The 14,462-nt window shown below is 32.0% G+C and overlaps 1 protein-coding gene across 9 annotated transcripts in view; it reads right to left on the bottom strand.

The window, feature by feature from the left end:
* LOC118198603 (muscleblind-like protein 1) overlaps positions 1-14,462 on the bottom strand; it is a 713,982-nt gene that overhangs the window by 355,390 nt on the left and 344,130 nt on the right. For 7 of the 9 annotated variants that reach the window (XM_085807959.1, XM_085807961.1, XM_085807968.1 and 4 more), the window contains exon 1: positions 8,696-8,775. The exons of the other annotated variants lie outside the window; for them this stretch is intronic. In XM_085807959.1, the coding sequence (XP_085664085.1) occupies positions 8,696-8,752 (57 nt within the window). In that variant the 5' untranslated portion in view covers positions 8,753-8,775. Of the gene's footprint in view, positions 1-8,695; positions 8,776-14,462 lie in introns of those variants that run through there. 9 annotated transcript variants of the gene reach the window in all.

Raw genomic sequence — 14,462 nt, 5'->3', positions numbered from 1 at the left:
CTGCTCTCAGCTCCAAAACTCACCAAATATAACCACTCCGTACTAGAGATTAACCGTTCACTGTTTTAAAATATTATGTTTTTCAAAAACATGATAACTAATTATATAATGACTATTCAAAATTTCTTTTCAAGAGGTGTCAGAGCTGCATATCTTACTAGCAATTCATATATTCCTTCACAAAAAACGGAAAATGTTTATTTATACGAGATATATTTACTTTGATATAAAAGCTATGTTTACGTACTTTGCGCACAAGTTTCAAAATTAAGGATTAAATACGTTTTATCATTTAACTAAGTGTACAAAAAGGGAGAATTTCTTATCTGTTTCAGTTAATAATGATACCTATCAAAAGTTTTTCAATTAAATTTCAAATCTTGTACTAGTTCCAACAGTTTGTCAGTTTCTTAAAATTTGTTTTTGAAATACAAATTTCTAATTAAAAATTAGACTATGAGAGATATTTATTACGATTTTCATTAAAGTAAATGGTAAAAAATAAGTAATGCATATTTATGCTTATGGAGAGAGAAGATAACATTTTTGTACGTTATAAGTTCCTGGGGGGGAGAAATAATTTTCAAATGAAACTTTAAAAAACAGCATTCTAGAATTTAAAGTAAAAAATACAGGGCACATAAAATGTTAGTACCATATACATAATATTATGGCAATGAATCCTTAGAAAATTGGTTTTGGGAAAAAATTTATAAAAATTGACGCTTCCTCTTAGTGAAAGTTCGGATAACGTATGCATGATAAGCAAATCATTATTTGGATTACTAGTAATTTCAGCCTGATTTATTGTCTATGCGTGGAATATAATTTTTAAAAGTAATTTTTACACTAAAAGCATGATTAAATTGGATTAAGGGAAAGCGTACAAGCCTCTGGGAAGGAATACTTTGCCTGGACGTTTTTCTAAGAGAAACTCATACGTACTTATGTTACACTTAAAAGAAATCTACAAAAATCTCATGCGATCAACCCGTTCCACTTCTTAAGAACACAATCCGAGGTATAGCCATTTCTCCATTATTCGGCAAGACTACCTAATGGTGTGCTAAAATCTGTCACTGTAGCTTTGAACGTGCTTTCGAGTTAGATTTCCTTCGAGTATACAGCCATATGTCAGAAGTTCTACATTCTGTTAAAAGGGCTTAGTAGGTCAGTATCTTTAGTTTTACTTCTCTGATGTGAAATACATTAAAAAATAAATTTAAAAATTCTGGTTAAAAATTAAACAAATTTGTAGCGTAATATACTTAAGAAACAACAGAAAATTTACCTGAGCACGAAATGGCGTGTAATACCTTCTTTTGAACTTAATAGAGTTTATTCTCTTTTTATAAATTCAGCTCACTCGCTATGTTTGTCGCTATGGTCAAAAGTTCATCATCGATTTTTAAACTATTTTTTGATACGATATCAAGTTTAAATGTGGAATACAGTGCAGTAAAACGACTTTTTCAAAATTCGCCTTAGATTTTTTTTTTAACGTTGAAATTATTTTTCGCATATAACTTTGTTTAAAGAACAGACTAAAACATATCGGAAAATTACTATATGAACCAATCGGATAAAGCGCGAAAACATCAGTTAAACGAAAGCAATTAAATTTCTAACATTATTTCTGATGTTTTAGCGAAATTTTGGAAATTGCTCAATTTTCTTCGGCTATTTGACGTCAATGATTTTAAAATTCCAACTTCTAAAAATGCATCGGTTACAAAGTTTTGAATTTTTTACAAATTATAAAACAAACTTTTCGCTCTTTTAAAATAACAAGAATGATAAAAAATATTAATTTGGTGATTTTCTACAGTTTTTTAAAATGGGCTGCGATTTAAAACAGGAGACATATTGATTCTTCAGTTTCAAGGTTACGATGTCATTACTACTGTAACACTACTTTTCACTCGAATATTATTTGACCTAACAGAGTTGTTGGAAGTAAAAGAGTGATTTTTCATTGTTGAAGAACGATTTTTCAGTTGAATAATTTGATTAACACTGAGGATAAAGAGATCAAAGTGAAAAAAAAAAGTTTTTGTAAAAGAAGCTTTGACTTAAAACTCATAAAATAATTGATGAAACAAAAGAAGAAAAATAAAAAATGAGAACAAGAAATTAAATAATTCTCTTTACAAAATTCTCCTACAATTTTATACCACGTATAATAAAAGCATGGGCGAATAAATAAACAAAACCGAATAATCGAATTGCACTGTCTAAAGAATAAGCCATTATCTTTATAAATATATCAAGTTCCTCCCCGATTTTATTAATCGTGAAATAAAATCGTAGATGAATTCTGTAAAGAAAATTATTTAACCTCTTCTTTGCATTAAACTATATATGATAAAGTAATTTTCTCCTTTTAGTTCATAAATTATTCATAAAAATCATTAAAATCCTTTTAGTTCATAAGTTTTAAATTATTGCTTATTTTATAAAAACTTTTTAATTATTTGCTTGTTTATTTTTGTATGTCGTTTCACAAATTTTAGTTACCCCTCGCAAGCTACGAAAAATTTTCACATCCTTGTGCTACGTAATAAATGTCTGTATCAAGAATTCGATTAGTATTTCTGTTAATAATAATAATATTTTGTTGGGAAACGATTCACATTAATGTGCATTTCTGTCCTCGGTACGCTGGTGTGTAATGTGTTAACAGAAATTTCTTTTGGAAAAGAAGTAACTGTAATACATACAATTAAAATTAAATAATAAAATATATGCTCCTGAACATATGAGGACATACATATGTATATATATATATATAGAGAGAGAACGCAAAACAAAATATGCATCATAAATTAAACAGCGACGTGCAGGATTTTGCAGAAAAACATAGAAAACTCATACGCAATTTAAAACGAGAAAAGAAACAACCGTGCTTTTTATCGCCATCACAAGGATGCTATAAAACCAGCATTGACTCTTTCCCCAAGCACGTTACCGCTGTTACGTAAATCATCATATATATCAAGTTAGGATTTATAGGACTTAGTTCTGCATTAGTGGAAATCATATGCGTTTGCAATAACCACTTGTTCAGAGTCGTGCTGCATTTGTAATACGGTCATAATAGTGCATGCCAAATGTATATTTTATTGTTATTAAATACATGCGGTGTGAAGTAACTTTACTAATACAAAGTACCTACATATATGTGAAGTAACTTTACAAATACAAAGATGCATTAGAAATGCATTAATACATGCATGAAAGTAAGCTTACAAAATAGCGCGTAACCAAACTGCTCAATAACTATAACATAAACGCGATAGTACTGCCATCTGTTGCTCACTAACATAATTTTAATAGCTATGATTTAATGTTTAACGCAATGCACGCAACATATATTTTGCATTTTTTATTCCTTAGTTTTTCATACGTAACATCAGTCACAAACAAAGATACACAAGATTAAATCCAAATGCATTATAGAAGATTCGTAATTGGATTTATATGCTAGTATTATAAAAATACATGTGTTATCGTTTAGTCATTTTGAAATTTAGCTCTGTGAATGCATCAGTGAGCATCAGAAATGGAGTATCTGTTAAGCATGACATGAATGATGAAATTTAAATCTGATCTCATTTAAATTCCTGTCAGACTTCTTTTTTCAACTCATTTCATGTAATATCAGTTCGGATGTCCCTAGATCCATAAATAAACAGGCTAATATAATATATATGAGTATAAGATATTTTTTACAATTTTTCATCGAAACGGTAATTCGCTCACTTAAACGAAAGTATATATGTCCTTATAGCCGCAGAAATTGTATTTGATTTATAAGATGTATTGCGTCTAACAATAAATATTTAAAAAAATAAATAAACACTTTTATTAATGCTTCTGCAGTTGCTGATATTTAATTTCTTTTATTAAAAACTTGGTCTTTTTTTTTCAGAAACTTTCATTACTAGTAATTCTAATAGGTAATTCTAATTCTAGTAATATAGGTAATTCTAATTCGGCGCGAAATGTCTACTGCCCACATTTATCTCATTTTAGCCAACAGAATTGCGCATATTAATATTTGAGGCAATCCTGTTTCATAGGTTAGGTTATCTCGATTATATCTCGATATATCCCACTAGAAAGAACGTAAGTTAATTAATGCTTTTTCTGGCCTTTTATATCTTTATTTTTCTTATTATATATATATATTAATTTTCAATTTTTACTATTTGATTTGTTTTTGCAAAGATTGCATTATATTTCTTAATTCTCTAATGTTTCTTTCAATTACTTTGTGTTCTATTTCATAATTCCAATTAAGATTACCAATGTTTAATTTTTTACAAATAGTTTTGAATTAAAATGTACAAAAACGAGGGTGTTGGGGGACAATTACTCAAGTATTTTATCAATTTTACAACATAAATTGCTTTTCACTCAAAATTGTATTAGCGAAAATGCTTAATAAGAATGAGTTCTTTGTACTTTACTTTGGTTCTAAATACCTTCACATCACGGAAATATTTGGCCTAACTTAAATTGCCAGTTTGGCATCACCATTACTACTTGAGTAAAAGACGAACACCTTCGTATTTATTTATTAACTATTGTTCATTGTACGGGAGTTGGTTTGTTCCCCTTGAAAAGTCAAATAATTTCCGATCAATAGCAATAATTGCTTGCTTTTAATTTAATTTCTTTTTCCAATTGAAGTTTTGTTATTCATGATTTACTTCAAGTCCCCGTAAAACATTTTTAACAATTTACATTCAAGTTACTTTAAAACAATTTTCGGAATTAAACATCCTACCTATGGGTTCACTCTTTTTAGATACTTCTACTAAAATTAATATTAGGAGATAATATAATCAATATTTCTTTAGTAAATAAATTATTATTATCTTACTTTGCAGCTATTGCGCAAGGATTTGAATAACTTGTTTACGAACTTAGAGAATTTAAGATCATACAACATTATATATATATTATAAGAAAAGTTGTAAGAACAATAGTAAAAAGACCAATTTTGGTCAAAATTTTTTGCGCACTGTGCTGCAAAATTAAGGAAATGAGAAGATAAATTTTAGTAAGCTCGCCAAAAAGTTACCAAAAGCTGTGGCTCCAAGAAAACTCCAACATAACCATATTCAGTAGTTATGAAAAGTGTGAAAAAGGAAAATTTTTTCTACAAGTTCGATTAATTTATACTGTGTACCGATTTTTATACCGTGTTAAAATTTCCGAAAATGTTTAGCATATAGCTTTTATTAATATATATATATATATATATATATATATATATATATATATTATAATTTATTTCCTAAACAATATTGATTAATTGATTATATTATCTCCTAAGTTTAATTATACAAAATAAAAGAAGTTATAAACCTAACCCAATTATGCGCTGAATGTTGCAATAGTTGGAGGGAATATTAAAAATGAAAAAATATTTAAATTCATCACATATTCTGCCTCTATCAAGCAATAATAACAAGTACTATTTTTTTTATTTTCACTTTTTCTTTTTCCTTTTATTTTTGCAATACTTATGCACCTGCTCACTATTGATTTCGATATTGTTTTAATTTATTTATTCCTAGTTCTTTCCGATTATGCAAACAATTTTATTAAAATTTTTATTATTGCTTGATACAGGTTGAGTATGTGTGTGTGTGATTATGGCAAAGCCTCGAGGGCTATCTGCCTAAGGGGAGGGATGCCTTCGTGGAGGACTTTCTAAGGGAAACTGGCTCGTATACACGTTACACATGGGGAAAACCACAAAAACGCCCATGCAGCCAGCCCGTTCGCGGGATTCGAACAACCAGTGTTCAGCGACTTTACCGCTCCGCCGCTGACAGGTTGAGTATGTAACGAATTTATATATACGTACGAGCATATAGGAAGATATATTATTAGACAGATTGATAAATAGATGTAAAATATTATTTCTAAATAATTGTAAGCAAGCAGTATTAGAAAAAAAAGAGGGAAATAAAATGTTTCTCTTAAAAAATTCTCCTATAGTCCCTCTGGGCTTGCCGAAGTTCAATCAGCTTACTGAAAGAAGGTTAAAAAAATCGTGCAATTTTGGTCACACATTATGAGTATACATAATTCAGTCGGTTTGTCAAAATAACTGCCGGGTTTTAATGGAGTAAAAAGTACATGATTCGCCTAAAAAATTAAGAAAAAATGAAGAAAACCACAGTGAGGAAAAGGCGGATGATGAGGAAAACAAGACTTTTCCGCACCATTTGCTCAAGACATCGGGCGTAATGGCCGCAAATTAAGAAGTTTATTTTCACAGCTAACGGAGCAGCAGAAAATAGCAGCAATGTGTTTCATCTCAGATGAGTAGAAGGGAAAGAGTAAAGAAAAGAGATTCCAACAAAATAAAATTGGGAGACATCCTGTTCAGGATAGCTGTGTTGAATAAATTTGCAGCTGAGAAGAGTTACTGCCGGCCAAAAAGATTCCTCCACGAGCCAAGCTTTCTCAGTCGCAAGGAAAAGATAAATAGAATAAATCTCTGTCCATGTCTGGAATCCAGATGGGACGAGAAGTGTGTTTACTCTTTAGTGGAACGGCTTCCAAAGAACCGTTATCCCTCTGCGAAAAGCGTATTATAGTTTTTTCTCTCCTACGCCTTTGTATCCAACCCCACAAATGTAATGTATGCAAGAGACTCAGAACTGTGGAGTGAAGTATAGGTGAAATGCACGAAACTTCGGTAATCATGCCTTACTATTAATCTTTAAGCACATAGTGACGCTGTCGTCTAAAACATTTTACGTGTACCTTCTGTTATTAGAATACATTATCCAGCGTTATTTCCTAAAATCCAGAAATAACCTTGCATATTATGACACTTAATTTTAAAGACTCTTGCTTAAATTAAGTTATCATTTTAAATTGGAGGATTATAAAATCTAGGCAAAAATATAAATTGTAGTTTTACTAACATAAAAAAGCAAGAATGTATTAAAGTAAATTAAAAAATTATGCCGCCCAACCGGGATAGTGGTTAGCGACGCTGACTGCCGTACCGAAGAGCCCAGATTCGAATCCCGGAGAAGGCATGGCTGCTTGTAAATGTGTAGTGTCTGTGCGGCATGGGGGCACTCTAAATATGCGGCGAGCCGAAAGTCCTCTCGAGAGGTTGGCGGTAGAGAATAGGGGTAGGACCCATCCCTCTGGGGTCTCTCTATCAAAACTGAGCGATGTCGTACTGTCACCTGTATGGTGCTCAAGGCTCTTGCCAACGACAGAAGCAATCTTGCATTCCTTGCCAGGACGAATTTTGTGGGCTTGCTTTGATGTTACTGTCACACAAGTGAGATAAGTCACAACAACAAAAATTAAAAGTATAAAACTGCTTCTAAACATTTAAATTCATATAAATATTCGCCAATAGTCAAACGGCTGAATACTGGTAATTTTCTAAAAATGTTTTCTTGTTTCTCCATAAATATATGACATAAACTCATTTCTTTTAGCTCTCCACAAGGGCCATTGTCTTGAAGAAGATACCCTTTGCCTGTTTTGCCACTAACCAACCAGTTTATAAAGTCAAAAATGTTTTATGAGATATATGATCATTTCCGTTCCTCTCTCATACAACCCCTATGCATTTGAATGAAATAGTTTAATTTTAAAAAATCTTAAAAATGCATTTTTCTTAACGCTGTCTGCAGTCTGCACTTATAATTTGAAATATACTGCAAAATTATTATAATCTAAGTGCAAATTCCTATACTGCTGTAGTTCCGTTAAATGTAGAAATAAAATCTCACACCTCGACTGCTGGATGAAATAGTCTCATCATTCTCACTTAATTTCACTATATAGCTAATTTTCGAAAAGGCAAGACATATGCTTCTTCATAGTTCTCGGATGAAAAAAAAAAAAAAAAAAAAATGTACAGAAATTTATTTACTAATGGTAAAGTATGTTTGCCGAGAAAATAGTTTTACAGTAGGGCATTTTATTAATCTGCTACGGTAATTTGCTAAGAAACAAATGCGCTAACGACTGAATCACTCAATCACGATAGCATCAAGTTACGAGTGCCTTCTAAAATTACATGCTTATAAAAAGGATGTTTTGTGTGCGTGCATGTTAAGAACTTTATAATGAACATATAAAATATAACACGCACACGCATATAGAAATGGTTCAAGATTGATAACAAATGTTTGTCAAAATTTATTCATAATAATTTTCAAAACTTAGTGATCACGGAGATGCTAATGAAAACTTTGCTTCGAACATAAGCATTTTAATTTCATGGCTTACACAAAGTGAATTATTCCTATGAGTTCGTTATAATTTTCATAGAATAATGGTAAGAATATCTAGTTTTTGCGCATTAAAATGTTAATGAAATTTATAATTATATATGTTATAAGGTATTTCTCCCGCCTTCCTAGCGTGCCTTCGTGGTGTAGTGGTTCTGCACGCTGGGCCGGTATTCCAGAGGTTCGTGGTTAGATTCCTGGCGAGGGCGATTGTTCATTTTTCATCTCTCCGGCTTTCAAAAATAATCCTAATATCTCTACAATGTTACAGAAGAAATAAAAGAAGCTTTTTAAAAATCTTTTACGAAGCACTCAAATGCATTGAAATCATATTATTATCACAAAATTATCACATTTTATATTTCAAGAACAGTAAAAAATGTTCAAAAGATCACACATTCGCTTACCTTTTCGGGTAAAAAATGGTCATAACTTCTGTTAATAAACATTCTAGAATAATGCATGTTTCCACGGTATGCGATTCTTTGACACTGAAAGCAAAGAAGTGAGAGCTGTAATAAAAACGCATTTTTTCCCTGCTGAAAAAATGCTGACATTTATTTCTTCGAAATTACTTGCTGAAAAATAGTTTGATTTTAACTTCTGCTACCACTTACAATGCATAATAATGCTGCAATGAGAAGAATAATGTTGCAAACACCTTCACTTTATAAAATTAATTATCAAATGGCATAAAAGTTCACAGAAAACGACAAAAAAAGTTTCCGCTCGGAAATTTTGGAAGCACCGCATAATCAATTACATTCTCATCGGTAACGGTAAAATCACAACAATTGACACGCAGAAACTTTCAAATAACAGGCAATTAAAATTTTTTAAATAAAATTACTCATAAAAGTTTACTCGTAAATTACTTTTCTTATCCTACATTATTTATATTAATTGGATTGTTAAACTTTACATGTAACGCAGATTCACTTTTAAACCAATATGAGTATTTTTAGCGGTTCGTAAATCTAAACGGTTAAATCGCTTAATCTTATCCTTATAACCCAAAAGGACATCACACGGCAACAGAAACCGTTTCTTACTTTATTGCATGTTACTTAAGTTTTCGAACACTGAATGATGCGTCTCTTTATGAACTTCATAATTAATCCCGCGGTTAATAATATAAATGTACTTAAAAAGAATGAACACAATAAAATAATAAAAGAAGTAAATGACCCCCCCCCCAAATAAAGCCCTAATTTGGAGAAGGATTTTCTCCAAATGAAAAAAGAAATAATTGTCAAATTATTTTAAAATCATCCGCCATTATCAAAGAATTTTGCAAATGAAAGTCAGGCATTAAAGCATCCCAATCTCATAATCCAAGGAAAATCCTTTGCGCTATCAAATATCACTGGGGAGAGACTCGGATTCATAATATATTTTCTCACCTTTTGTACTCCTATCAGCCTCTCACAGAAGACAAGAAAAATGTTAATAAACGGTCGAATAGATCGAAATACATGTGTATCAGAAAAACCCACTGCGTCTCTCTTTTATATCATTTGCTTTCATCAAGATGCCGAGACTCAGAATGCCGATTGGACTATAAAAAAAAGAAAGAGGGAAAAAAAGAAGAGCAGCAGTAAAAAGTCGAAGAGCGGTTCGTTTTTATTCCATGAAATTCCTAGTGAGGGAGTTTGTTTTTTTTCGTTCCATTTCTTCTTTCTTTTCTTTTCTTATCCTTTTCTTTTCAGTAACTCTGGATGATGCCAGAAAGAAAAGTGATCCAGCACTATGGCGTCGGTTTAATGCCAAAGTTGCTAAAACTGCATTGTTTTCCCACACTTATTTAACAGCCCTATTGTGGAAATAGTTTGTGTGACAGTTTTAGTCATTGTGAGCATACAATTAACAGCACCGAGAATGAAATAATAAAGTAACAATAAAAGTGCCTACACTGCGAAAATTATTCACCTAGCCAGGAATTATTAAACATTTAATCGTATGAATCATAAAAGTGCGAGACATGGTATATCAAGAGGTAATTAAGTTCTGTCGAAAAGCTGGAGCGTGAAATTTGGATGAAAAATGGCAAATCATATGCGAGTTGAAAATTAATACTTTAAGTACCTCTATTATCTTATTTCTATGCGAGTAATATTTTATAAATTTCACAAGCTTGAGAAATCTTGGCTCGCATGCGTTTATATATGCAGACTGTTTTAAAAAAGATGATTTTCCTTGCTTTTGCTTGAAAAAAAAAAAAAAAAACAAGGGGGGGGGAACTATATTATTTTTGCAGTATAGAAATTTGTCAAACTTCACTTCATATGAAAAAAATGATTGTATTTTCATGAAACTCCGCTGAAAAAGTAGCAAGTCACTTGGGGATGGTGCTTATCAGTCTGTTTAAGCCCTGCCAGTGATTCTAATTTCGTTCGCACGTCCAGAGACATGCCTTTAGGATACTGTTTTTGTAGGAAAGGTCAATGAAAATACAACGGAAGGGGTGAATATAAACATGCGGATAAAAGCATTATATTTTGATTTTTCAGCTATTAAACGGAATGAGGTAGCAAGGAAACGATGCATGGGCCCCTCTTTTGGTTTAAAATGGAGCTGTCTTCTTCAGGATTCTCGAAATTTCACTGTTTGATGACTGTTTGATGCGGATACATACATACATTGTTACAATACTGCTACAAACATATTGACGTATATCATATGAAAACAGATACACATGGCAGCTAGCTATTACGCATGCACAAACATAGTAATATTCTATAACATACGATACAATTTACTAAATAAACACTAAAACAAACTGTGCATTTATGAAGTATCAATACACTGGCGAACCAGTACAAATACATACATGTAATAAAAACAAATTTAGAAGTCCTGAAGCAGGAACACTGAGACATAGAAACACAGAAATACTGATGGCGCAGCACGTATACTGATGGCGAAATACTGAAATACTGAAATACTGAAGGCGTAGATAGCACAGAATATAGATCCATATTGAAGAGGAAGAATTTTGATTGCGTAGAGCGCTAAAATGTTGAATCTGTAATGACTAGGAAACTTGGCAGCCGAGTAAGATTAAATATTCATTTTCATTTCAGTTCGCAGTTATGGCCATAATTCACTTGGCACTCTAATTATGCCTATTTCTAGAACACTTATATTTTTTTATACTGTTGAGATAGCAAGAGAGCAAAGCGAAATAGCATCCAAACGGCAACAAACATAAAAGCAGAAGAGCGCAATTATCCAATGTAGAAGCGCATCAAGGTTTTGGTTTAGGTTACTTTGAGTTCAAGTTCCGAATTAGCTACGTCTTTAGTGTTACGCAAGCCATGTGACATAGCTTTTAATCTAGAAATGGCGCAGGTCAGAAAAATTATAACTACGTTTTGAATACAGAAAGGAAATACCCAAATTCAAGATGAGGAACTAAGAGGCCTAATTAAATTCTAAAGCAACTAAATTAAATTCTAAAGCTGATTTACATATTTTTTATCTTACATATAGTTATATTTTTATCTTACATATAGATATAACAATGCGGTATTCTTAAAATACTAGGGTAATACTGTGTGATAATGCTACATTGCAAAAGTAATGTACTGGCTTCACAAATCTGCTGAAAACACATTAAAGGCGTTATGCAGAATTTTCGTCCGAGATACAAGTTCGCACAAAATTTGTAAAACCGTCTATGCGCCATTATATCACCATCTTGAAAAACATGCGTATAGTAAATTGCTTAGTAGAAGGGAAGAAAATGGAGATTACTCAAGCTGCACTGTCAGAAACATATAAGCGAGCTTGTCAGACAATGCAGCAGCGATGCATACCATAGTAGTGTTATATACTATACTACACACTAAATTTAAACTGTTCATGCAAACGCAAAGGCACACTTATAAGATGCTGGACATGGTGAATTTTCCTCTTTTCCCTATCAGATTCCAGACCTAGGACACGTTTCTTTTCTGTGAGAAATTATTTTAAAGACAAGTAAAATCAGCTCCTTCTATTTCAATCATCCTCTGTAACATATTTTCTTTCTCCTTCCAGCATGCCTTCGTGGTGCAACGGTAGCACACTCGGCGGGTTCGAGTCCCGGTGAGGGCATTGCTCATTTTTCATATCTCCTGCTTCACAATAACCTAACGACCCCACAGTAGTGTTTGAACTAAAAAGATAGTGGATGATAATTCGTCGCCATCATGGTTTGGCAATTGGGTCCCCTAATACCCGATCGCCCTTTAAAAGGGGGAGTATATAAGATATTTTCTCCCTCCTTGCATCCATCCAGCATGTATCCGTGGTGTAACGGTAGCACACTCGGCGCGTATTCGCGAGGTCAGGTTTGAGTCCTGGTTCCTGTCTCCTGCTTCAAAATAACCTAATGAGCCTACATCTCTGTATCAGAGCAGTGAAAAAAAGAATTTAAGAGCTACAGCAACTTGAGGAACTTTACCCTTTAAATATATTTTCATGACTTTCACACTGCTGTTTAATTTATTATATTTTAACTTTTAGGCCCTTTTTTTTTATCTGAGGAAATGTCTCGGTTGGAATGCTTAAGTAAATATATTCAGAATCAAATTAATTACTTCTCATATTTCTAATTAGATTAATTAGTAAGGGCAGATATTGGAATGTCCGAGTAAATAAAAGCAGTCATCGGAATTTCTGAGTAGCCAATAACAGCAGACACGGATAGTTCGTCGGAGATGCATTTTAATATATTTCAATACTTCATCTCAACAAAACGCTGAGAAAAATTTAAATTATTTCGGTTTATTAAATTTTTAAAGACGCTAAGATAAGTTTCACATTTTATGGGAATTAGTTAATATTTAAAAGAAGTTATTGTAGTACGCGTGTTTAATTAATTTATGTTTAGATTAAGCAGAAGATAAATGGAATTTTTGCGCCTCGGAACAAGAAAGATGAGCTATTTCTTTTATTAAATATGACGTAGTGGTGTATACATGATATATGACAACCTTTTTGATAAATAAGTTGGATAAATAAGCATCTTGCTTTGTTTTCTGTGTTTCGAGGTTTGCGTTAAGTACATGTTGCTTCGCAAATGGAGGGTTTGGAGACAAATAAATGCGATTAACTGTTTCAAGCAAACTAATGCAAAACTAAGTTGACAACAATTCTTTATTATTAAAATTCAAAACAGTTTAACGATCATTTTAAATTATTACACAGGTTTTCTTAAATTTGATTCGGTTTTCTTTTTCTCAGTTCAAATACTTAAGCGCTCACTTCAGAAGATCACACAAAATGGTCCATTTGAGAATAAAGAGCATCCGATACGTATTAAGGTAATAGGTCAACAGTAACTTAAGAGCAGATCTAGCTTAGTCAGTAAGCGATTTCGTAATCTTGCTGGCTTGACTTCTGTGCTTACACGAAAATAAGTTAGATAGGTGAACTAGTTTGCTGCTCTTTCTAGATTCTCATAGTTTTTCTTATATTCCAGAAAACCCAAGAAGCTCTGCTACAATGCTTCTGCTGAATTGCTAGCAGCAGCTTATTTAATCACTCTTTCTAAATTCGCGTCATAGTTTGTAGTTATATAATTCATCTGAACTATTTCTGTGTTGTTTTGTTCTGTAGTTAAGTAATTAGAAAAGAAATGGCGAGAATTCCCCAATATCAGCATTCTAATCGTTAACAAATTAATCCGTTAGATATGAGTAGTAGATTATACAAGATTTAGAAGTTACACGAGTTATAGAAGTTAATAAGTAAACTAAAACAAACGAAATAACCACAAGTTTAAAATTATATTAACATAAATGAAATAACCAATAAAAATGGGTTTAATATTAAATAATAACTATGTACGATTTCAATAAAAGCACTTTAGCACATCCACACCTTAAGAGGTATAGAAAATTAAAAAATAAGATAATTTAGCCATAGATTGGGCGATCATAATAAATGGGCGAGAGGACCTTACATAAGATGTGTAAAGTTAGAACGACGCAACAACGAACTGTAGTTTCATCTTAGTTATAACAACAGATAATTCCCATTAAAGAGAAAGTTCCAGAGACATGAACTATACTCTTTTTTTAATTACAGGAAAAAACACTTAATAGGCTTTTAGTATTTTCTAATTTTTCATACATGAGATTTTTTGTTCCGTTTGATATATAATACAGTTTGTTTTGAACATCATGC

The sequence above is a fragment of the Stegodyphus dumicola genome, chromosome X1 (assembly GCF_044657685.1).
Source record: "Stegodyphus dumicola isolate Sdum_Otavi_A_Nest chromosome X1, ASM4465768v1".
NCBI lineage: Eukaryota > Metazoa > Arthropoda > Arachnida > Araneae > Eresidae > Stegodyphus > Stegodyphus dumicola.
Note: the sequence above shows the minus strand (reverse complement) of the source record. Positions and strands in the feature narration are given on the sequence as shown.